Here is a 25,660-nt window from a genome sequence, read left to right on the forward strand (position 1 = left end):
AAAGGAAAGAAACAAAAGTATTTATTGCGTCCGCTGAATCTCCGAGCAAAGCGAGAAGGAAAGGATGTAGCATCGCTACATTTGGAAAAATCTCCGCTCAGAAAAAATCACAAAAATAAAAAGACAGAACAGGAACTAAATATTAAATGTATCTTCTCAACTTCCACACATTTCCTCCGATGAGCTCAGAGTTCAGAGTCTTTCTTTAAAGCTCCTTTGTTTTCCAAGGCTGCCAAGGCTGTCGTCCCAATGCATCTGGAGACATGCCCAGAACTGCTGCTGTCCTCACGGAAAGTTTTAACCAGGCAAGGACTGTGGACAGATGACTCGCATCCATATTCAGCAAGGCCTTTTCCATCACAAACTCTCACTCGAAACCAGGCTCTAAATGTCGGCCATCTTTAGTTAGGCCACAATAGGCCACAATAGACCATCTTAATTGAAAGAGACAAAAACAACATTACCACAGCATAGTGATTAAACAGTGTTAACCCTACTAATACCCTTATGTGTATGTAATTATCTAGCCTTTTGCAACACGGAAAAGCATTAATTCGAAAGCATTTCGTGCTTTAAAATAAACAGCACTCAGCAACATTTAAACATGTAAACATGCACGTTATTATTAGTCAGCACACATATGCGTTCCCACGTGTAATTCTCTCTTGTTAAAACACACATGTTGATCAGTATAAAAACACTTACACAAAACAAATGATTAATAAATAATAATTAATAGATTAAATTTTGACAAATAGACAAGCCAGAGCTTCAAAGCCCGATTAATTTTCAAACAGAAAACTCTGCTCTAGCAATCCCCCCTTTGGTGATTTTATCATCAAATAACCCAAAAAAAAAAAAAACTAGTGAAAATTTAGTACAATTTCAGACCAAGTTTCTCTCTTGAAACGCATTAGTAAATTAATATGTTCTACATCTTCTATTCTATCTATATGAAAGATTTTTGGAAAAACCAGGCCCACATAACACGTGCCATACCAATGGTCAGGCAACTTGTAATAAGCCTTGTTCCCACAAACATAGTACACTCCTGGGAAAATTGTATCTTCTCCACCTCTGAAACCCCATCCTGTTGCAATGAAGTATGTATCGTGACACTCACTAGTCCCAACAAAGTATGTATCATATTGGGATTTCCTTCTTGTAATACACAGCTTACCCTTCTGTGGTGCATCTAGAGCTAAAGTTGGACTAGCCCCATTTCTCAATTCTTTTCCCATCTCAATGTCCCAAATTGTCTCACTCACTTTATATTTCCCTGCTTTCTCATGCATGCTCAATCTCCTTTCCTCCACCATATTCAGGAAAGCTTTCTCCTATTCTTTCAGACTGCAAGTTAAATTGTTCTTAAAAATGTAATCTAATGTTAATTCTTCTTTTTCAATAAAAATCTCACCAAAAATGTTAGCTTCTTTAGCTGGATTCAGCTCTTTGTTCATTGGCAAGTGCCCAAAAATACTATCTTTGTTAGACATCTCATAATCTATTTTCCCTAACAAATAAAAAACACTACTTAATACACTACAAGAAATTCCATACGTAGCTGGTAAATGATGATAAGTAACACCCTCTGAAACGGATGCAGGTAATTGCATACAAATGTAGCAATCCCTAACTTCCATTGTTTTCACATATTCGTGTAACAACTTTGAAAAAACATTACTAGAAAAATCATTAATTGACCTATCTTTATGTACGTAAGTATTACTAATTCTAGTCGGAACTACTTTTTGTGAACTCTTCTCTGCATTTGTCACATTCTCTGTATGCATCTCAAATGTAACTATTGTAACTCTAAAAGTAACTAATAAAGCTAAAACACCCCATAGTAGCATTAATAATCCAGTACAGCAGCAGCACATTTTACACCATCTTCTTAAGAAGGCACATCTACTTTGATTATTCTCTATGTTAGCCATTTTACTACTTTGACCGTGTCTTTTGACTTAGCCTCTACTACTCCACTACTTGAGACTCTAGAATTCTGGATTACTTCAGACAATCAATTTCAGTTTTTCTTCTTTTCACTTTTTCCAAGTGATTTCTTCTTGTTCACTCAATTTGGATATTCATCACTCTTTACTTCATTCTCTTCAACATCAAATTGTATTAGATCTCCAACGATATCCTCAGTATCCGACTTTTCATCAATGTCAGTCAAGATTACTTTCAGGATTTCACCAGTATCTTCCTCAACCACTTCTCGTATGGTCTCCTCTGGATTTCCTTGACTTTCTGCCTCTTCACCTTCAGACAGTGCCACGTACGTCCATTCCGGCGACCTATACTTCTGGTTAGGTTTTCTTATCCTCTTGATCTCTTCTGGTTCTTTTGACACTTTTCTCTTTTCACCTCTTGCTGGATTTTGACTCGACACCTCATTCACTTGTTCAGCTTTCGAGTCATTTGCTCTCATCAGTCTGTATCTCAGCCTCTTTATTCTGTTGTTAGGCCAAAGATCTCCTCTCACAACCTTTTTCGGTCTTGTTTCTGTATTATTTCTCTCTCCAATCCAAGTTCTCTTTCTCAGAACTCGACCCTCTGATTTCTCATTTTCACTTTCATCCGATTCTGTTTCAAATGCCTCTGATTCTTCAGCAGTTTTCTTTTGCTCCACAGTCTTTTTCACCACTATTTGAGACTTCCCTACTTCTGTCCCTCCTCGGGTCTCCGACACGCAATCTTCTTGCTGTCTACTTGTCCCTTCACCTAGCTTGTCAAGAATATTCCCTACACCTCCTCGGGGGTCTTCCGCAATCTGTCCCTTTCTATCTTCTTCTGACCCTGCTTCTTCAGATGTAATCTCAAGTGGTTCTTCAATCTCCTCCTCTTCTGATTCAGGAGTAGTCTCTGTGGAATTACTCTTTTATTTTATTTTTTCTTCACTGCTTTTCAGAACTTCAGGCTCTTTCACAGAATCTGATCTCCTTTCTGAAACTCTCAATGGTTCTTTTGAAGCCTTTTCTGCTTCTTTTCTCACTGGTTCTGTATCTTCATCATCACTGGAATCTGACTCTTCAAAATACTCCTTACCAGTCCCATCCTTTGGGTTTGGAACTCTCAGAGTATGACTCGCATGTACCCAGTTTTTCACTCCAGCACACTTTACTGCAGTTGTCGTAGTTAGAATGACTTGTCTCGGCCTTCCCCACCTTGGAACCAAGCAATTTCTTCTTCTGTGCACCTTAATCCTCACCCAGTCCCCTGGACTCAGATCATGAGCTTGCTTCTTCTCAAGTGTGGTAGCTTCTTCTCCAACCTGGTGAAACACAGAATGAACTGCGTCAGCCAGGCCTTTACAGTAATCCAAAATCATGTCATCAGTTATTGTCATCAACTTATTGACAGGTACATATGCATGTCGCATTGCACGTCCCATGATTATTTAGTGCGGACTTAAACCAGTAGTTCTATCTGGAGTAGATCTGATAGTCATTAGCACTAGAGGCAAAACATCGGGCCATTTCATGCCAGTGGCTAAACACATTTTACCAATCCTGTTCTTGATTGTGCCATTAATCTGCTCAACCACACCAGAAGCCTCTGGTCTGTATACACAATGTAGCTTCTGCTGTATGCTTAATGCTTCACAAATCAAACTCATGAGTTCATTATAGAAGTGTCCACCTCTATCAGACTCAATCGTTACTGGAAACCCGTACCTAGGAATCAACTCTCTTAACAGTAATTTTGCCACTGTTATTCCATCATTTCTCCTAGTCGGATAGGCCTCCACCCATCTTGAAAACAAACAGACTACCACTAGAACATACCTCAGTCTGTTCACTTGGGGCATTTCAATGAAATCAATCTGCATTCTTGTAAAAGGACCTCCTTCTCTGCCTATTGTTCCTAGACTCACCACTGTCTTTTTCCCAGTGTTAAATTGCTGGCAAATCAAACATCTCTGATAGATGCTCTCTGCAATTGTCCTGAACTTTGCATTGTACCAGGTCTGCTTAAACGACCTGATCATCGCATCCCTCCCCAAATGTCCCTGGCCATGATACATTCTTGCCATTGACGACATAATGGAGTTCGGCATTACTGGTCTGCCATCCCTATAGACCCAAACATGATCTGTTTCTCTTGGGGCACGACCTGCCTTAATCCAGTCTTTCTTCTCTTCCTTTCCTGCCTCATCCTGCAACTGTTTCACTTCATCCCATGTCTCTAAGACATTAGTAAACATCACAGAACAAAAAGACATTTCACTTTCTCGTTCCCGATTAATGGATTGATTATTCTTGGCACAGTACTGAGCAATGTCATTTGCATATCTGTTGCCAACTGTCACAAAATCATCTCCTTGTCCATGAGCAGCACACTTTACAACTGCTAACTCTTTAGGCAACTGTATCGCCTCAAGTAATTTCCCAATCACTTCAGCATTCTTTATTGGAGTCCCACTCAACGTCAAGAAACCTCTTTGTAGCCAAAGTTGGCCAAAATCATGCACAACTCCAAATCCATACTGACTATCAGTCATCACAGTTGTTCTCAAATCTTTCCCAATTTCACAAGCTTTTGTTAACGCCACCAATTCAGCAACTTGTGCAGATTTCACTCCTTTCAATGGTGATGCTTCCATAACCTCTGAAACTTTGCACACTGCATATGCTGCACATAGCACACCCTCATCATTCCTCAGGCATGATCCATCCACAAACAACACATGATCACTCTCATGCAAGGGAAGATCCCTTATGTCTGGTCTCGGTTTTGTACAGTAATCAAGCACATCCAAACAATTGTGATCATCTTCTGTTTTCACACCCACATTTTCAATATCCGGCAACAATGTCGCTGGATTCACATTCACACATCTCTCAAGAGTCACATTTGATGCTCCCAGAATCACTTTCTCATATTTAGTCAGCCGACTATGTGACATGTACTGGGTTCTGCTTCTTGTCAAAAGAATTGCCACATTGTGAGGTACGAATACCCTTACAGGATATCCCATTATTATTCCCTCACTCTGTTCCAGGCTTCTGCATGTTGCAGCCACAGATTTCAAACAACCTGGTAAACCTACAGCTACACGGTCAAGTGTCGATGAGAAGTACGCAATAGGCCTCCTCAGCTGTCCGTGTTTCTGAATTAACACTGAAAGTGCACATCCATTTCTCTCACTGCAGTACAATTCAAACTCCTTTTCATAGTCAGGCATACCCAAAGCTGGAGCCTCACACATTCTACTTTTGAGCTCTTCAAATGCTGCCATTTGTTCTCCATCTAGTTCCAATGGGTCTGTCATCTCACTTTTTGTCAGTTTAATCAGTGGCTTTGCTATCAGAGAAAAATTAATTATCCACTGATGACAATAACCCACCATACCCAGGAACATTCTCACTTCCCTCTTGGTCTTCGGGGCTTTCATTCCCCTGATGATTTTGATCCTGTCATCAGTCACTTTTCTCAGACCTTTTTCAATATTGTGTCCAAGATAATGCACCTCTTTCTTGCAAAATTGCAATTTGGCTGGAGATACTTTTAACCCTCCATCTGCCAGATGATTCAGTAAAGCTATAGTATCTACTTCACAAGCTTCACGTGTCTTTGATGCCACAAGTAGGTCATCAATATATTGCACTAGTACTGAGTTTTCAGGCATGATCAAGCTCTCCAATGATTTTTTCAATAACTGATTGAATATCGAAGGACTCTCTGTATACCCCTGTGGGATACGACACCATGCTAAAATACGCTGGCCAAACCTAAATGCAAAAATCGGCTGGCTGTCATGATGCAATGGAATTGAAAAGAACGAATGACACAAATCAATCACTGTATACCACTCAGCATCATGTGGAATCTGATACAAAATCACTGATGGATTTGGCACAATAGGACAACATGCCACCACAATTTGATTAACTTTTCTCAAATCCTGTGCGATCCTAAATTTCCCATTTGGCTTTTTCAACCCCATTATCGGTGAATTACACGGACTACTCAGTAGTTCTCTCAGAACTCCCTGCTGAATCATTTTCTCAATTATAGGAGTTATTCCTTCAATTATTTCTGGTGTCATTTTGTACTGAGGAATGTTAGGATACGTAATTCCCTCTTTCACTGAAATTTTCACAGGATCTACATTATTCATCAATCCCACATCCTCTCCAGTAAAATCCCAAACTGTCCTTTTCACTGTGTCTCAGCTCTCGAGGCAAATCCTCCGGATCAAACACAGCAAATGCACCAACCATTTCATTCTCTCTATTTCCTAGAGTCATTCAGTACAAAACATCCTCATCTGGTGTCTCAAAGGCTATTCCATCCGGTGTACAGAAAATCGTGCAGTTCATCTTGCACAATAGGTCCCTACCTAACAGGTTCACTGGACTAGTGTCACAGACGATAAATCTGTGCATGTCTGAAAATGTCCCTATCTGTACTCTTACTGGTTCAGTAAGACGTGTCCTGATTTGTGTATTGGCTACACCAACTACTTGGATTGCTTCATCCGAGAGAGGAAGATTTCTAATATCTGTTGACCTGACAGTTGATCTTGTCGCACCTGTGTCTACTAAAAAAGTAACACTTTCCTCATTTATTTTCCCATCTACAAATGGTCCTGCCTGGTCTATTTCTAGAGTTGCACCAAGTATGCACTCTTCCTCCTCTCTTCGGCACCGTCAATAATCACCTTCAGACTCACTCCCTTCATTCTTTAACAAGTACTGTTGTACCTGGTTAGAACGCCTTGGTTTGTTTACCTGTTCATCATTGTAGAACCCTGAATCCTGATTATACTTTTGTGACCCTCTATTCTGCGGCAAGGGCGGTTTTGGCTCTTGACTCTGCTGTCTCACAACTTTCTGTTGTTGCTGCTGTTGATTATTTCCTTCGTTCTGCACCTGTTGATTTAAGGATTTTCCCTCATTATTCACTAATGGTGGATTGGTACACTCAGACCTCCAATGTCCCAGTTGGCCACAGTTGTGACACGGGAACTTTTTCTTAGCTTCCTCAAGATTCCCATTTCCTTTTCCTGCATATCTAGGTCTATTCCCTGCATTATTTCCTGCATTATTCGCCTGTTCCACTAACTGTGCTTCCTGTCTTTCCGCAACCTTCACTTGTGCCAACATTGCTTTCTCTTTCAGCTTTCTTTGTTTTGCTTCAATTTCATCACTGAAGTATTTTGCATGTCTCAGAATCTCATCTATTTTCTTACTCTGCCAATCCACTGTGTGCTCACGAATTCTCTCACTAATCTCAGGTCTCAGGCCATATACAAATCTGTATACAAAATGACTCAAATCTTTGTCACCCAGGTGTTCATCTCCACTAAATTGTTTAAATGCCAGTATCAGCCTCTCGTATAAAGCATGAACTGATTCTTTTGCTTCCTGTTGTGTTCGATCTATTTTAACCCAGTCTGTCTCCTTTGCAGGTACTTTACTCTTCAGGTATACCATCACCTGATCATACTTTCTCATTACCTCTGGATCTGGTGCTCCTGTTCTCGGATCTCTTGGATATTCCTCAGTAGGCCAACTCACAACTATTTTACACTCAGTCCACAAGTCTGCTGGAACAATTATATCAAACAGACTATTCAGGTCAATCCACAGCACTTTTGACAATTTCACAAACCTATCTACCTGCCTATACCACTCAACGGGCTTTTCTCTCAATCGAGGGAAATCATTCGTAAATGATAAAATATCCTGTCTGGTCCATGGAACATGTACATATCCTCCTCCAGGTATTTCTCTCATAGGATAATTATCCACTGGTTTCTCCTTTTCTCTCACAGGAAATGCTGAATAAGTCTTATCTCCGGATTCTTCCCTTTTCTTGTACCACCTATCCTTCCACTTTTCTACATCTCCCCATCTTCGCAATAATGCGACCATTTCCTTAATCTGTCCTGTTCTACCAGTACCATTCAAATTCTCAATGTCCTTATCTGTAAAATCCATCCTGTAAGTTTTTTGCAAAGCCTTCACCTTATCAATGTCAACTCCCTGATCATTCGCTATTGCTCTTAACCTGTCATGTGTATTTCTCGCTCTCCAGGTGATGTTTTTACACATAAACAACAGCTCACCTTCATGATGATTTTTAAGAATTTCTGTTGGAACTGTCCCTGCAACAAGCTCTTCTAATTCTACACGTAACCTAGCCACATCAACTGCTTGTGAATCTTTATCCCTCTTCTGAAGAACTTTCATCCAATCATTCAAATCTTCAGCTGTTATTTCAGTAGTTTTTCTCACTGGAACCACTTTCTTTTGCGGTTCTAAAATCGGCATCCCTGAACAACTAGCTTCACTAGCATCCAGTCCTTCACTACATGTGTCATGTCTGGATTGTCTCAGATCACTACTTTCTGTCCTTCTTCCTGAATCTCCTGAGGGACCAGCTGAACTTGTCATCTTATTCCCAACATATGGAATCACCAAACCATTTTCACCTGTCCTCTGCTTGTCAAACACAGGCATTATCGGACCTATGGTTACAGGCACCGTAACAGCTTCCAGATTCTTCGTTAACTCCTTAATCTTTTCAGTCAACTCTGTTGTAGTTCTGGCTAATTCTCTTGTATTTCCGTCACCACCTCGATTCCCTCTCTCCCTGAAAGGATTACCACTTCTTAACTCGGGTGTCACATTTTCTGTCTCAATGTTACTCACTGTATCTCTTATCGGAGAAACAATTGGTGTACTCTCGTCTGGTTCTGGTCTATATGGAGGTGGTCTCTTGTAAATCATGTCATTCAAGACCTCATCCTCATATTCATTAACTCCATATCTTCTCACTTCTGACTCAGGAACCCTCTCTGCTCCCCCTTCAACTGTTCTCATAGGATATAATCCCTCTGACATACTAGCATCACGCCATCTTTTCATTCGATCATGATGAGTTTCACGATCATGTCTCCTCCCGAACATATACCTGTAATGTCCTCCAGACCTTTGTTTTTCTCGCTCATGTACTTCCTCTTCCCATTCCACTAAAGCCTCAAACTGTGTCGGCCTTGGTTTTGGGTCAAGACATAACATCTTTTCCCGTAAATTTCTCAACACGGCCAGATTAAATGAACCATGTTCTGGAAATGCTAGAACACCATCCTCTTTGGTATACCTAACCCAATTCTCCAACCATATACAGGTATGATACCCATATCTTGCAGCCATGAAGGATGCAGGTGTTTTCGCTGGAGGTAACAATTCACCCTCTCTCATCTTAACATCTTTATCCTTGTCAAACCACTTTTTAATTTTTCCAAAGAATGTCTTCTTCTTTTTCTCTTCTTGGTAATACGCGTTTACCAAAACTTTCTAATCCCTTCCGTATTATAAATATACAATACGATTTTTCAACCAATAACAGCGTGACTCACACTAACGCACCAATCCTGGAGCGTCTACGTCACTAGAATAGCTCTCCCAATCCTTGCGCGACTCACACCAACGCACCAATCCCAGCGCGAACACTATTCTGATCCACTATCCAATCAGAGCGCGGTCTGTTTGACGTCAGCAGTCGCTGCAGTCGCCTGTCTCCTGTCTCCTGTCACTCGTCTACCCCTCCTTTACAGAATCTCTTCAGTAGACTTTGTGTCAAATTTCTACAAAATCTATTAGTTACAACATATAAACATCTCCATTGTCTGCTTCGCTAACCACAGAATAGTAAAGAAATCTATTTCACAAGAATCAACAACTTTCATACATCCCTTTAATTGTTTCCTCTAGGACTTGTCCAAAGAGTCTTACAATCAACTAAATGTATAAGCATTCACGCACATTCATACAAGAAAATATATAGTACATACACACAGAATCCTGCTTCCCGAGAACAGCGAACAATCTGTCCCACTACAGAATTATAATACACGTCAACCAAGCAGCTTACCTCTGCCCAGTTCCTCAAACAAGCTCAGAGAATACCCATTACTTCTCCCGCGATAAGCTTTAACGGTGAACCTTACGGATCCCTGGGACTTAAGACCAGAGTTTCACAGATAACCTTCGCTACCATACACACTCCTTATATACCAGAAATATACCTAATAGTAACATACGACAATGTCACTAATTCCGAACCCAGACAATGTGACGCGCAACTTCAATTGTCACACGTTTTTCCCTACAATCCCGTCTTTCCCGAGAGCAGCATATACTTCCCTCTGCCCTACTACGGAACTGCTACTAGCTCCCAAGTTCCAGAAGCACTACATATAACTCAACATGACGACTCCAACATATAGTATTAGTACATATACCAACATCAATCAATAATCAATAATCAATAAGCTAATGTACAAGCAATCTAATCAGATCAAGACAATCATCAATAACCATCACAACTCTGCTACCAGGAAATTGATAGAGATCAGGGTGTATATAATATCTTACTTCCACGGATAGAGTAATTTTACAGTTACACGCACATACACTCATCACACACTAGGGCCCATTTCACTAACATACGCTCAAATACTCTACCAGCACTGAACCTGTGGAAAGAAAACTCCTAAACACCCTGCATCTATATCGAGGTCGATAAGACCTGGTTATTGTAACTGCCCTGAAACATAATCTAAACAATCTATACCATAATAATCAAAACATAGTACTCAATAATTGACAAGAAATAATAACCAACACCATATTCAAAATTATAATGCTTTATCTAAAATTAGTCAAAGAAAATCAATCAGAATAAATCATTTTTCTCATAATTACCTATTCTAGCTAAATGTCAGAACGGGTCAGGACAGGTCTCTCAGTAAAGTCTCTCGAGTTGCCGTCCTCACAGCGTAGATCCTCACCAAAGCAGGTTTGGGAAGAAAATGGCAAAGTGGCAAGGTGGCAAAAACCCTCTCTAGGCTAACAATTTTTATAGCATTTCGAACAAAGGAAAGAAACAAAAGTATTTATTGCGTCCGCTGAATCTCCGAGCAAAGCGAGAAGGAAAGGATGTAGCATCGCTACATTTGGAAAAATCTCCGCTCAGAAAAAATCACAAAAATAAAAAGACAGAACAGGAACTAAATATTAAATGTACCTTCTCAACTTCCACACATTTCCTCCGATGAGCTCAGAGTTCAGAGTCTTTCTTTAAAGCTCCTTTGTTTTCCAAGGCTGCCAAGGCTGTCGTCCCAATGCATCTGGAGACATGCCCAGAACTGCTGCTGTCCTCACGGAAAGTTTTAACCAGGCAAGGACTGTGGACAGATGACTCGCATCCATATTCAGCAAGGCCTTTTCCATCACAAACTCTCACTCGAAACCAGGCTCTAAATGTCGGCCATCTTTAGTTAGGCCACAATAGGCCACAATAGACCATCTTAATTGAAAGAGACAAAAACAACATTACCACAGCATAGTGATTAAACAGTGTTAACCCCACTAATACCCTTATGTGTATGTAATTATCTAGCCTTTTGCAACACGGAAAAGCATTAATTCGAAAGCATTTCGTGCTTTAAAATAAACAGCACTCAGCAACATTTAAACATGTAAACATGCACGTTATTATTAGTCAGCACACATATGCGTTCCCACGTGTAATTCTCTCTTGTTAAAACACACATGTTGATCAGTATAAAAACACTTACACAAAACAAATGATTAATAATTAATAATTAATAGATTAAATTTTGACAAATAGACAAGCCAGAGCTTCAAAACCCGATTAATTTTCAAACAGAAAACTCTGCTCTAGCACTATTACTTGGCCAGGATGAGTGTTTATCATTGCTGATGATGTCTGAAACCATGCGCAACTATGAGGGAGATACCCTAATCTTTAAGAAATGGGACGGGTATGCAAAGCATATAACAGGATATAAACAGGCAACACCGTTTGGGTTGCCAGACCCTCTTTTAGAGTGAAGCCTTTAATTGAAATATAAGGACTGCATTTTTTGGACCTGGCCTAATTAAAAAAAGGCGACGGAGCATTCTATCAAAGAAAAAAAAAATCTGGTCCCTTACTTTGGGTTTTGGCGATTGACAGCAGGAGATAACAAGATTCTGTGTCTCCATTTATACTATTAGATAAAATTCAAAAATCTGTTTGTCCTGAAGAAGGTGAAGTGTCACCAAAACGCTGCGTCAACAGTTTTCCCAGAACAATTGAAAAATTGGTTTATGGATTTTTATTGTTTCTTGAATTTGATTTATGTATGTGTATCTTGATGTATCAACACAATTTTGCCTCTAACAGATTGTCACATGTTTATAAACACATGATAATGAACATTTTAATACAAATAATTTTTTCATAAAAAATGTTTTTATAATGAACACTACATAGTTGGATATACTTTTTTCTACAAAAAGCACTGTATTTGTGTCTATTGTTATGCAGCAACCATAAATGTGGATACTTTGTCTCCTATTTCAAATGAGGTATTTGGTATGTAATGTTCTGTAGATGTTTGAATGATCCCATACAAGGTACCCATAACACATGATCTGCCTAGATTGTACTATTCAGAACAAGTGTTCTTCTTTCCTATCACGTAGAAAAGGGGATTTGTTTATGTAATATCTGAAACCAGTCACAAGACACCCCATACTCAAAAAGATTGAAGTGCATCTAGTGATTGTGTGTGTCATGTGTATGTCTTCAGGAAAAAACAATTTGTATGGTCACTCAAGATTTCCACCCTCTGTCCCAGCTATACAGATCACCTAGTTGATACTGGGCATTATGTGCTCTGCTTCATTTGTTAGCTGCGGGTACCTGGGTGCGAGGCATTGGTGTTGTATCCTGAGAAATGTCAGGTCTTATGAAAGATCAGTTGGCCAATTGTTCGTTCATTGCTTGAAACAGTTCATAGGTGGCCATAATTTTTTCCTGGCTTGGGGATCATTTCATTGGCTGAGACTGGATGACGTTTAATTAGTCCAGTTATCGATTAGTTCAAGGTGGCTACAGGAATTGGCACTGGTCCTTGACCACCCGATGATCGGGATGTGCTCTGGTGGCACCTGCTATCCCTGGTAGCACTTCCTGGATCTAGTTCTAGAAGACTTCAGCAACACTGGGGATGCAGAAACGTTGGCATTTGTGTCACCTAATGGCAACTTGAGTTGAGAATATTGTCATGTACCAAGAATCTAGATCTAGCAGAAGCTAGTGAGATCCAGAATTGAAATAAATCTTTGAGAACGATCTCTATCTGTTGACTTTAGCCAGAAGATCATCTACTGTGGTGGTGTCGCGGCACTCTTTTATTGATTGCTTAGTTAGCAAGGTTTATATCTAATGCATTATTTCTTCTAGCCTGGATGACAGGGGGTGAGAGTGATGGTAGTAAAAGGGAGGGGGCGGCATTTTTCAATACTCGCCTAGGGCGGTAAAACACCTAGAAACAGCCCTGGCACCCACAAGACTTGTGCTGCTAGTACTTGTAGTGGACTCCCACCCACACCAACAAATAATCCACTTTCTTGCATATGAGATGCAATTTGTTGCTAACAAAAATTTGCCTTGGAATATTGTTGCCGGAAAATGTATTATTTGGCGTGTTATGCAGCAAAAGTGAGTCTTATGCCTTTTTAGAGAATAAAGTGCCACCAACAAGAGCCTCAGTCAGAGAGCTCTAGTTTCCATGAAATCAAAAGAACCTCTCTGGAAAAGTGGATTGACCTGGTCTTGATAGATGTTAATTTGCTCAGAGCAGAAGTATAGGGGCCTAGCTCACCGAGTTGCTATAGTTGAATCCACGGTGACAAAGCAATCCTAGGAAATGATTGGGGTGTTTCACAGAGTCCTCAGGCTGCAGAATGTAACAAATGTGACAACATGGCAGAAAATACATGCTAAAAAAATGAAGAAATGAAGGGATGGATTCGATGCAACAATGTCCAGATGTTGAGTCTACTCAACAAAAGAGGGACCCTGAAAACATATAATGGAGTGGCCGAACCAGGGGAACAGATTTGCAAAAATGACTAACACTGCCAACTCACAAACGATACTGGTATGCAAATATTACAGTATAAACATTTGAGGCAATATATATAGAAAAAATACATATATTAATGCCATAAATCCTTTTTCATACTATTAAAATGTATGGCTGTATGTAAGCACATGTTTGTGCCATTTCTTTTACATATTCATAATAGATGTCACATTAACCAAAAAAAGGTAATAAAAGATACATGAAATTCATATATGGTCATTCAGCAGCCACCAAACATTCAGTTGTGCTAAACAAAACTCCATCCACACTCAAACCCATGCCAGTCATACTACATCCATTCTAAAACAGTCTATTTGGCAGCAGTCCCTGAATGGAGGAAGGGGATTGGTTGCTTGAATCCGAATAGCATTCCCCTCTTTTGGTGATCGGGAATTTTTCTTCTATGCGCTGCGGGAGTCAAATTAAAACAATTACAGTCTGAATGACAATTAAATGTTTCCAGATTGTGCCACCATATGCCAATGAGATTTCATCTATAATTTTAAAAGACAATGTCAATACACATGCCGCTGTTTGTTTTACCGCGAGCAGAGGAAGGCAAACGCCAAAACGCATCCTCGCATGAATAAATCAATTTTTGATGGAACCCCGTGAGTGCAGTATGTTTCCTTTGGAGACAGGAGCCTTCATCTATATATATATATACATATATATATATATATGTGTGTGTATATATATATATATAGAGAGAGATATATATATATATATTAGGCATGTATAATCAACTGGGTTCAACCCGATCATTACAATTATTCTATTTTTAAATGACTGTATTGTAAGCGATATTTTAATGTGAAATTGTACAAAGAATATGCATTTATGCACGTTACAAATGTTGAAGTTATAACTATGAAATGTTTACAAATACGCTAGCAATAGTGTACGGGGACAACCTTCTTTTTATGTCTATTACCACGTGCAATTTATTAACCTATCACCTAGCACATTGCCACTTTAAAAAACGAATGCGGTGTAAAAAAACTTTACCATGTGATCAAGACTCGAAGGAGTTGAAACGCGTTATGGCGGCATCAAAGAAATAAACATCAAATAATTGGCACCAAGTTTGTGGTCCGTGTCCGTGTGTAGCTGACAAAGGCGAACAAGCTGCGGATTCGTCCATATATATATATATATATATATATATATATATATATATATATATAAATTTGGCCCTAAATCAGAGCAGCTATTGTATTGCTTCTGTGTGCCAAACCCATCAGCTGAGTTACAGTCCACCACAGCCTTGATTGAGATTGCACCGGGCTCTGACCAACACGCAGCCACTAGGTAATCCTACAGATTCTGATACTTTGCCCTTACCTAATGGTAGGGCTCACATTTTACACAGTGTTTTCTGCACTGACTCAAACTATGATTACTGTGGTGAAGGGGACAATTATGAGGAAAACTGGTATGAATGCCTTCAAGATGCCAGTGTACTGGATACTTCCCCAAATACTGTTGTGTGTCCCCACTTCCGTCTGGCCCTGCCATGAAGGAAAGTGCATCTTTCGCTTCTGCTATCCAAAGAGAGGAAGAAGTTCTAGATTTACAGCTTACAGCTCCCCATCATGGAAGTGAAAACTAATGTACTGACTGAAGTACATCAACCTGGTCAGGCTCCCACAGAGCTGCTGTCACCATTTAATGAAGCCCATACGGATACCCTTTTGGCCAATTGACTAAAACCATGTTCATGTTGGCTTTTTAATAGACCGGTCCAGCGGTTAATTTATCTATGCCCAAAGCCCTGCTCAAATGACCAGGGCTGGTGTAATTACTCTCTCTTCCTTTTGTCAAATGTCTAATACAGGAAAATAAATGGTGACCCCCAAAAATGAGTTCTGTTGGCACCCATTGGCAGCCACCAGCTCAAATTAAGCACAGGGCAGCCCTCTTGTTGCCATTGTACCACCCCAGGCGATCCTATCTTTCTTACTCAACACCCAATGCCAGACAACTTGGTGGTACAGACGTCCACCGGTAAAGTCAATCCAAAAACTTTTCCTAACACTCCATTGGGTTGTGAATCAAAAAGAATACAGAAATATGGGAAAGAGATATTCTCCTTGTCAAGCCTGGTCCTGAGGTCTGAGAAAGCTAGCTGCCTTATAGGTTGCTACTTGCAAGCTCTTAGGATACCATGGCACAGGTTTTACTGGCTGTTCTGGATGACCTTCAAGTGTCCCTTGCACAGGCTATTCAAGAGGGTCACAATGCAGCAAAGTTTATCATATGTTATGGATTTAGCACAACTAATTGACAAAGTCAAGCAATGGGTAGTAGTATGGCTCTTTGCTGTCACACCTGGATGAGGTCTATGAGATTCTCCATGAATGTTCAGGCATTCTGAAGGGATATGCTGTTTAGTTTTTTTTGCCTTTAACCCCTTCGATGCGAGTGACGGAGCGGTTCTGTCATGCGCGTCGGTTGCGCTGTGCGCATGACGGAACCGCTCCGTCATGGCCCCGCCCGCGCATGGAACCTTCAGCACGGCGCAGTAATCCGCGCCGCGCTGAAGGGGTTAATGTGAGACAGCGCACTCGCCTTTGGAATATTTGAAGTAGAGTGGAGCCACAGCACATTCCTTGGGCCTTTCTTCTTCTACAAGACAGTTGCACCAGAAAGTTCATCATCTCTGTGGCTAAGGTAGAGGTTTTCTATTTTACTAATGCCTGATTCCTCCACCCACCTAACAGGCCTTTCAAAACTTACATGGCTGAGGCAAAGGTTGTCAGAGGCAAACCTCAGGATAGCAATACAATGTGCAGCTTAGTCCTCCACCCCTCCAGCAACCACAGCCACAAAACCATTTTAGTATGTCCTTTCTTGCACAGAGCACCCTATCAGAGGCAGGATCAGATAAGTCGGGCCTCCAAATTGTCCTTGGAGGCAACTCACTCCCATTTCTTTCCACCACCATCAGGATACCTGACAGAGGACCACCTGTCCATCTTGCAGCAGGAAGTGCAGGCCCTTTTGGCTGGAAGTAGGAAGTGTGTGTTACTCCTGCTACTTGCTTGTGCTGAAGGATAGGGGCCTTTGTTCTATTTTGATCTTCCCTCTCTGAAGGACACATTCAAGATGCCCAAGCATGGCCAAATCCTGCCTTCTCTGGATTCTGGAGACTGATGGCGTTGGACTGGCAGGATGCTTATTTTCATATTGCAGTCCTGCAGGCCCACAGGTGCTACCTGCAGTTCACAGTCGGCCAGTCACATTTTCAGTTTGCAGTGCTCCTTTTTGGCCTCACCAGTGCCCCTCAGATGCTCATGAAAGTAATGGCGGTGGTCACAGCAGACCTTTAGAGTTTGGCGGTTCCAGTCTTCCCCTACTTCAAGGGCTGGCTGTTGGAGGTAGGCTTGCCCAAAGCAGTTGCCAACCGCCTCCAGATAGCGACAAACCTTCTAACATCTTTTGGGTTCATTATCAGTATGCCTATGTCACACCTGCCTGCAGACACTCCCATTCATGAGAGCTATTTCAGATATGGTACCTTAGAGTTTCTTTTTTCCCCTAAGGGGAGAGTCCAGGACATTCAGGCTATGATCCTGATGTTTCACCCTCTGTCCTGGATCTCAGTGTGGATGAATACGAGGCTGCTGAAGTTGTTGACATCCTGAATGCCAAACTTACCAGGTGGCACTTGAGGGCTCTGAAGTTGAACCTCAAATCCCAGTGGGCACAACATCAGGGGAATCTTCGGATTGTATCCATTTCGGAAGATACTGCAAAAGATCTGTAGTGGTGGCAATTGGGCAGTGGTTGGGTCAGTGGCAGGTCCCACTCCTTTTTCCACTCAAAGCTGATGGTGGCCACAGATACATCACTACTGCATTGGGGAGGCCGTCTGGGAGAGGTCTCTGGCTAAGACCTGACTCCAGATCAATTTCTTAGCATTGAGAGTGCCTCCCTTGACGTTGAAGGCTTCTTGCCCGCAATCAGAGGAAGGCTGGTGCATGTGCGCAGGGACAACAGCACCACAATGTGGTACCGCAACAAACAGGGTGTAGTGGGATCTAGGGCCCTATATCAGGAGGTTCTTCACCTCTGAAAGTGTCTGGACCACAAAGCAATTTCTTTGGTAGTAAATCATCTGGCAAGTTAATTAAACGCCAGGGTGGACAAACTCAGCTGTAGGCTCTTAACATATCATGAATGGCAGTTGTAGCAATGTGGAGAACCCTGACTCAATCTTTTTGCCTGTGCCAGTAATGTGTATTGTAGTCACTTTTGCAAGTTGAAGTTTTCAAGGCAACTCTCTCTTGGAGACACCGTCTGTCTAGGGTGGAGCTCGAGACGTCTGCCCTGAGTTGTGAGGCTCAGGAATGACCAGACCCAAGTCAGTCTAGTTTGGGCTAGGAGAGTGTGGTACTCTGAACTCCTGGGCATGAGCATCTGCCCTTGGGTCAAACTGCTTCTTCGAGAGGATCTTCTGTAGTGACAGCAAGGCAGGGTACTGCACCCAGGCCTGCACAATTTGCATCTCCATGCTTGGAGATTGAGTAGCGGAAGTTAAACCCCTTCAAGATTCCCTCAGAGATTATTGATATCATCTTGGCAGTGTGGCGTCATTCCACTAAATCAGTGTACACCAGTTGTTCGGACACATTTTTAGATTAGTGCGGCGCATGACAGATTGACCCATCACATGATAAGTTGTCTGAAGTATGTTTTGTCAATTGTCCAGCAGGACTGTTAAGGGTTACTTATCGGCTGTTTTGTGGATGCTAGATATGTCTTCATGATGTAAATCACCTGCTCTGATGATTGAATAGTTTACAACAATTGTTTCCACCAAAACCCTTTCTCATGCCCCAGTGGGACTTGAACTTAGTCTTCACTTTTTTAATGTATACTCTCTTTGAGATGCTGCACAGTTGCCCTTGAGAACTCCCAAATTCAAGACGCCCTTTCTCATCACCATAACATCAATTAGACGTGTGCAAGCTAGAGTCTGTCTACCACCTTTTACAATGGTTTTTCTAGATAATTTAGAGTTGAGGACCCAAGGTTTCTTGCTACAGAAAGTAGTCACACCATTTCATATCGGACAGGCTATCACCCTTTTGACATTCTTTGCTCCACCTCATCCCTCTAAGGAGTAGGAGTAATGTTCGGACCAAAGATAGAAACTGAGCTTTTATATTGAGGGAACCAAAGACCATCCAAAGGCCAAGTAACTTTTTGTAGGGTTTTCCGGATCCAATTAGGGCAAGGCAATGCAAAAGCAAAACATCTCCAGGTGGATTGTTCTCTGCATCAAGATCTGCTACACTGTGGGAAAGAAGCAGTCTTCAGAATGCTTAAGGGCCCTCCTTCAGGGCCAAAGCTGCTACCACTGCATTGGCACATGGATTGCCCCTGCTGGACATTTGTCAGGCAGCTACGTGGGTGCTAGTGCATTCATTCACAAATCTCTGCTGTCTAAACAGTCATGTTTTTGGAGGGGGCGTTTTGCCACATCAGTTCTGAAAGACTTTTTGGTCAGACAGTTCACAGACCCACCACTTTGGTGGTGATACGACTATGGTATCTATTCACAATGTGAGGAATCTGCTGTTAGAAGTATCCATCAGAAGAACAAGCTACTTACCTTTGATGAAAATCTCTGCTGTGCATAATCTACCTAATTGCAGATTCCTAATCCACTCTCCCACCTCCATGTTCTGTGAACTGAGCTCTTTCCACATCTAAAATAGTCCAATTTAGAGATCTGCATACTGGTCGTCTAATCTGCCGTGGGATCTGCATCTGAGGCTACGAACACCCTAGAAAGCGGCTGACATCAGTGTGCATGGGTGACGCTTATATGCAGGATGCCCCCAGGAGTACTGCTTTGAAGTTCTCCGGATCCAGTCTGATGTCTGGGTAATATTCACAAGGTAAGGAATCTTTGGTTAGTAGAGCATCCATCAGAAATACTGTTATCAAAGGTAAGTAACATGTTCTTTTAGGCTATATGTGGAGCATATACTTCTTTGATATGTGAAAATGGTTTGGTATTTCAAATAACCTCAATCATCTTACACTTATTTATTGAATATTGTTGACTAGAGTGAACTCACATTTTGGTCTGTAAATATTTAATCAGTATTCTCTCGATATATCAAAGGTTCCATGTTTGGGAATTTTAATCCTGAAAAAATACTGTAAAACACATTCTTCTAAGAAAGTTCACCCTGTAAAGGAAGTTGTTGCATTATATTCTAACAATAACTGCACACATATTTACGTTGAGATATCATTTGTATTATTGCTTCAGTTTTTCAGATCCTTACCATTACTGTAGATGAGCCAGAGTCCAATTCAGTGAAGGTAAACCTGCCAATAATTCGGAATTCTGGGACTCTTGGCAATGTAACCATCCAATGGGTTGCCAGCATTAATGGCCAGCCTGCTACTAGTGACCTGCAAGTTACTTCAGGAAACATTACATTTGCCCCTGGTGAAACCAGGCAGAATTTGCTGTTAGAGGTCCTGGCAGATAACATTCCGGAAATTGAAGAGGTGAGACAAAAATCTATGCTCAACTCTATTGTAATAAAAATACATTATTGTTGTTTGACTCACATTGTGGTAAAACAGGTTTAAAAATAAATAATAAGGAACTTCTGCATTTCATGGACTGCATGCTTATTCAGAAGGAAATTCGGAATGATCACTTAGACCTAGACATTTACATTCTATATAGTGTACTAATAATCTGCTACTTTGTGAACGTTATAAACACGAAATATCAAATAGTACAATGCAGGACTTTACCCAGCATACCTTTACCGTACAGACATTACAACTGTTGACCTTTAAAACACATTGGAATACCATTGAAGGGCTTTACAGTGTACGCCTTTACCCTGCAAAGCATTTATATATATATCTATATATAAAGATATGAAAAACAGAAACAATGTGGGGGGCTTGCACGGCCCCCCCGCAGCCCCAGGGACCACCACCTCCCCGGGGTGAAATCAAAGAAGGGGGGTGGCCTGTCCTGGAGCCATAAATGGCCCTGGGGATCGCCACCCCCCATGGCCGTCTCATGGTATGTCCCGGGGAGCCCACCCCTAGGACCTAGCTGTTTGCTATGGCTTTGTGGGAGCTTCACCACTCCCGCCTAGCCTTAGCAAACTGTGCTCAGCTTCTAGCAAGCAAGAACAGAAAAAAATGCTTTGGCATGCCAGAAGCAGAGCACAATTGCTTTGACAGAGAGGGAGGTGCATGTTAGAAAGTGCCACAGAGCACGATTGGTGAGAGGACTTCAGAGGCCATGCCCCCTAAATCCACTACTCTACAAACACGCCTCCTGGTGCACTGCTGGTTGGGGGGTGAAGTCATCTTGGATGCTGAGGGTTTTTGGGGGACCAGAATCCCTTCTGTTACCTCCAGTAAGTCCGACACAGCAGGATTTCTGAGAGCTGGTTGGAGGTCCCACCCCTTTCTCCATTTCTCTGCAAATGCTACTACCAATTAAAAAAACGATATACATTCACTTAAAAAAACAAAGGTTACAGGGACGTTATAGGTAGGAAGTAGAATTTGAAAAACCTTAGAAATTAACTGTAACCTTTGAGAGTGAGTGTGTGAGTGAGAGTGTGAGTGTCTCACTGGGTGTCTTAGTGGGTGTGTGAGTGTCTGAGGTGTTCTGTCAGTGGGTGCATGAGTGAGTTCTGCTAGTTTTCTGCTCATTTTCTTCCTTTTTCTGCTCACTTATTACCTGTATTTTGCCTCTTTCTGCTCATTGCTGACCTTTATTCTGCCTCTTTCTGCTCATTTCTTACCTTTATTTTGCCTCTTCTGCTCATTTCTGACCTTTATTCTGCCACTTTCTGCTGGTTGCTGACCTTTATTCCACCTCTTGCTGCTTATTTCTGACCTCTACTTTGCCTCTTCCTGCTCTTTACTGACCTCTATTTTGCCTCTTTCTGCTTGTTGCTGACCTTTATTTTGCCTCCTTCTCTTTGTTTCTCACCTTTATTGTGCCTCTTTCTGCTTTTTTCTGGCCTTTATTCTGCTTCTTTCTTCTCCTTTCTGACCTTTATTCTGCCTCTTTCTGCTTGTTTCTGACCTTTATTTTGCCTCTTTCTGCTCATCGATAACCTTTATTCTGCCTAAATCTGCTTGTTAATCACCTTTATTTAGCTTCTTTCTGCTCGTTGCTGACCTTTCTTCTGCCTTGTGCTGCTCGTTGCTGACTTATATTCTGCCTCTTGCTGCTCGTTTCTGACCTTTATTTTGCCTCTTTCTGCTTGCTGCTGACCTTTATTCTGCCTCTTTCTGCTCGTTTCTGACCTTTATTCTGCCTCTTTCTGCTCACTTCTCACATGCATTCTGCCTCTTTCTGGTCTTTAGTCTGCCTCTTTATGCTCGTTTTTCACCTTTATGTTGCCTCTTTCTACTCATTGACAGCCTTTTTCTACCCTGCCTGCTTGTTTCTCACCTTTATTTTGCCTCTTTCTGTTTGTTGTTGACCTTTATACTGTCTCTTTCTGCTCGTTGTTGACCTTTATTCTGCCTCTTTCTGCTAGTTTCTAACCTTCATTTTGACTTTTTTTTGCTCGTTGCTGACCTTTATTCTGGCTCTTCCTGCTCATTTCTCACCTTTATTTTGCTTCCTTATGCTCCTTTCTCAACTTCATTCTGCATCTTTCTGCTCGCTTCTGACCTCTATTTTGCCTCTTTCTGCTCATTGCTGGCCTTTATACTGCCTCATTCTGTTAGTTTCTGTCCTTTGTTTTGCCTCTTTCTGCTCTTTTTCCCCAGGACCGTGGGGAGAGCCTCAATGCCTCCGCTGTCCCTGCTGGCTCCCCGGCTCTTGCAGGAGCCAGCATTGCTGCTGCATGGAGAGAGCGGCTGGAGAGGCAGCTAGAAATTTCTGTAAGGAGGGGGCCCGCACTGCCCCCTCCCTGAGCAATGAATGGCCTGTGGACCCCATTCCCTGGGGTCAGTGCAGTAGCTATGTCCTGGGGAACCCAGTCCGGGACATATCAGAGAGTCCTGATGTGCCAAGTGTTGCCAAATCTAGTCCCTGCATCCTTGGAATTGGAATCTGGTGAACTGAAGGAGAAAATCCACTCATCGACTCCCAGCGTCTGTTTTTATTGATGCATTGCTGCAAACTTTGATGCATTGCTGTGGTCAGCACAGGAGGGTGGTTCCCAATCGGCGCATTGACCTCAGCTTTCACCGCAGGCCCCAGCTTTCCGTCGTAGCGCATCAGAAGAACTGCAACACCGAATTCCGTGGTGCATTACGCATGTGCGAACCAGCGCCTGCTTCATCACTTTGGAATCAACACAGTGCATCTGGATTTTCAACGCATCGTCCCTGGGTGTTGATTTCTTCATCAAGCTGCACAGCAGTAAGGCATGGAGGCGTTGTGTCCGGAGATCAATGCATCACCTCCCCTTCCACTAAGAAACCGACACATCACCTCCCCTGACAGTAAGGAACCGACTTATCACCTACCCTGTGTACCTTTAAGGAACCAATGCACTACCTGCCCCGGCAGTAAGGAACCGACGCATCACCTCCCCAGCGAGTAAGGAACCAACTCATTGCTTTTCCGATGCCTCACTTGCCCTGAGCATCACACTGCCTTGAATTATAATTAGGCCTCCCTGTTTTCTGTTTTTCCTGATTTGTACAGATAAATACAGACAGAAAACATTTATTTTATTTTCTGTATTTATTTTTAAATGTGGATAAAGGTTGCTTTTTGCCTGCCAGGCCAAGAGCTGCATGGATTGATAGGTAAGAGGGTTAAAAAAGAAAGGACTTTTAGTAATGAGGCTTTACCAGCAGGAGCTATGAACAAGGTTGATACTGAAATGTGCATATTTTTAAATAAGTGCATTGATTTATCTTCTGCGGGTCATTTGCAGAATTGAAACTTGGCAGGCATTCAAACATGAGTGCATATATATTGGTTAAATAAATGTGAAAATGTACACATTTCTGCTTCATTTTTCCACAACACTCCAAAACAATATGGATAAATACTGATAAAATCTGCAAAAAATAAATATGGATAAATACAGACGGAAATGTCCCAAAAATAAATACCATAAAACTGGGAGCCCTAATTATAATGCATCCAAGGTACTTGATGGTAAAAGTGACAGATCCATAGATTACTATGCATTACATTACATGTTTGTTTTTTGTCGTTTTGGTCTTTTTTATTCACATAAATATTGTTTTTTTTCTAGATTGTTGTGAACTCATTTTGTAGTATTATCAATGTGTTACTATTTATGTATGTACAAATGCTTTATATATTACCCCTAAAAAAAACTGACTGCACATGCAAAGCTACCAAGGGGGTGAGCAGGAGTTATCTTAGATGTGTGACTCCCTTAGCCTGACTAGAGTGAAAGTCCCTACTTGGACAGGGTGCAGACAACTACCATTTCTAACATCATCCATACAGTGTGTTCAGTCCTCCCACAATATTATAAAATTATAGTGTGTAATTTTCTTCAACCATATTTCTTCACCAACACTTTATTATAATTTGTTTTTCTCTCCTCCTGCATTTTTATTGCCAATGACATAATGCATTTATTCATCCCATGGACGGGCCTAATCTCACAAGTTAATAGAGAAAGTGCGAAATGTCCTCTTAAATTGAATGTGTGTATGTGTAATTGTGAACAGTTTATAGGATGGAAATAATTTTGTACAGCATTAGGTGATGGAAAAGTGTACAAATCCCTTGTCTATACAGAGAGTGATGTCTTTGAGGTACCTAATTGTTGCATACCCTCTGCATTAAAATGCCTTTAGTAGAATAACCTTATCACCTGGCTGTCCTTTTGAAAGTTGACCTCTCAGGGTTTCTGACTCTCACAGTCATAACGAATTGCATGACCACCTTACACTTCTTTACTTGATGTCAGAAAACTAGCTTTAGTCTTGTTTTGTACTTTATTATTAAAAGCCTCATTTAAATGAGTGGATAATGTGAGCATTTCGTTTGGAGACATTAATATGAATTTTCTTTGTACTTAAGTTTTCATCATAAAGCAGACTATTTTACAAATCATTGAATAAAGCTAAGGCTTAATTAATATTCACTTAACCTCAATTCGCTGTCCTCAATCGACGGAAAGAAATACTATTACATGTCTGATACTTGTGCCTCTTGTAACTATCTGCAGGCTATAGGCAGAAGTGAGACTGGATGATCTGAGTTCACGCTCCGCCAAGAAATATTATTTTGACCCTTATTCCACTACATTGGCTCCCTATGGCTGTGCCCTTCTGCAGCACATCTTTGTGCCAAATTTCTGTAATAAACAAAAATGAAAAATGCAGAAAGATGAAAGGAAAACTTGCAAGAAGAAAATTTGTAGAGGATGAGAGATTTAGATAAAGTAGACAGAATTTAGTTTAAGTTTAATGTTGTAAAGCAGATTCAAATAGGAGGACTCAGCAAGGATAGAAATGTGAATTGAAATATGAGCTATGACTCAAATGTGATGTCGATTTGAATGGCAAATGAAGAGGAAAATTGGTGGAAATGTAAAAGCTATAAATATTTGCTTTAGGTCATCTTTCTCACTGCTTGTACAAACAGCCATTATTTTTAAGTGGTTAGATCAAAAGGAAGTTCATCATCACATACGTTTGGTAGCAGCAATGGCAGTGCATCTTATGCTATCCGAGGTT

General features: G+C 41.2%; 1 protein-coding gene across 1 annotated transcript in view; it reads left to right on the top strand.

The window, feature by feature from the left end:
* The window catches only part of ADGRV1 (adhesion G protein-coupled receptor V1), a 1,990,932-nt gene that overhangs the window by 590,016 nt on the left and 1,375,256 nt on the right, over positions 1-25,660 (top strand). Inside the window, exon 31 of the mRNA XM_085632468.1 lies at positions 20,253-20,497. Coding sequence (XP_085488594.1) covers positions 20,253-20,497 — 245 coding nt within the window. The remainder of the gene's footprint in view (positions 1-20,252; positions 20,498-25,660) is intronic.

Source organism: Triturus cristatus, chromosome 2_1, assembly GCF_964204655.1.
Source record: "Triturus cristatus chromosome 2_1, aTriCri1.1, whole genome shotgun sequence".
Classification (NCBI taxonomy): Eukaryota; Metazoa; Chordata; class Amphibia; order Caudata; family Salamandridae; genus Triturus; species Triturus cristatus.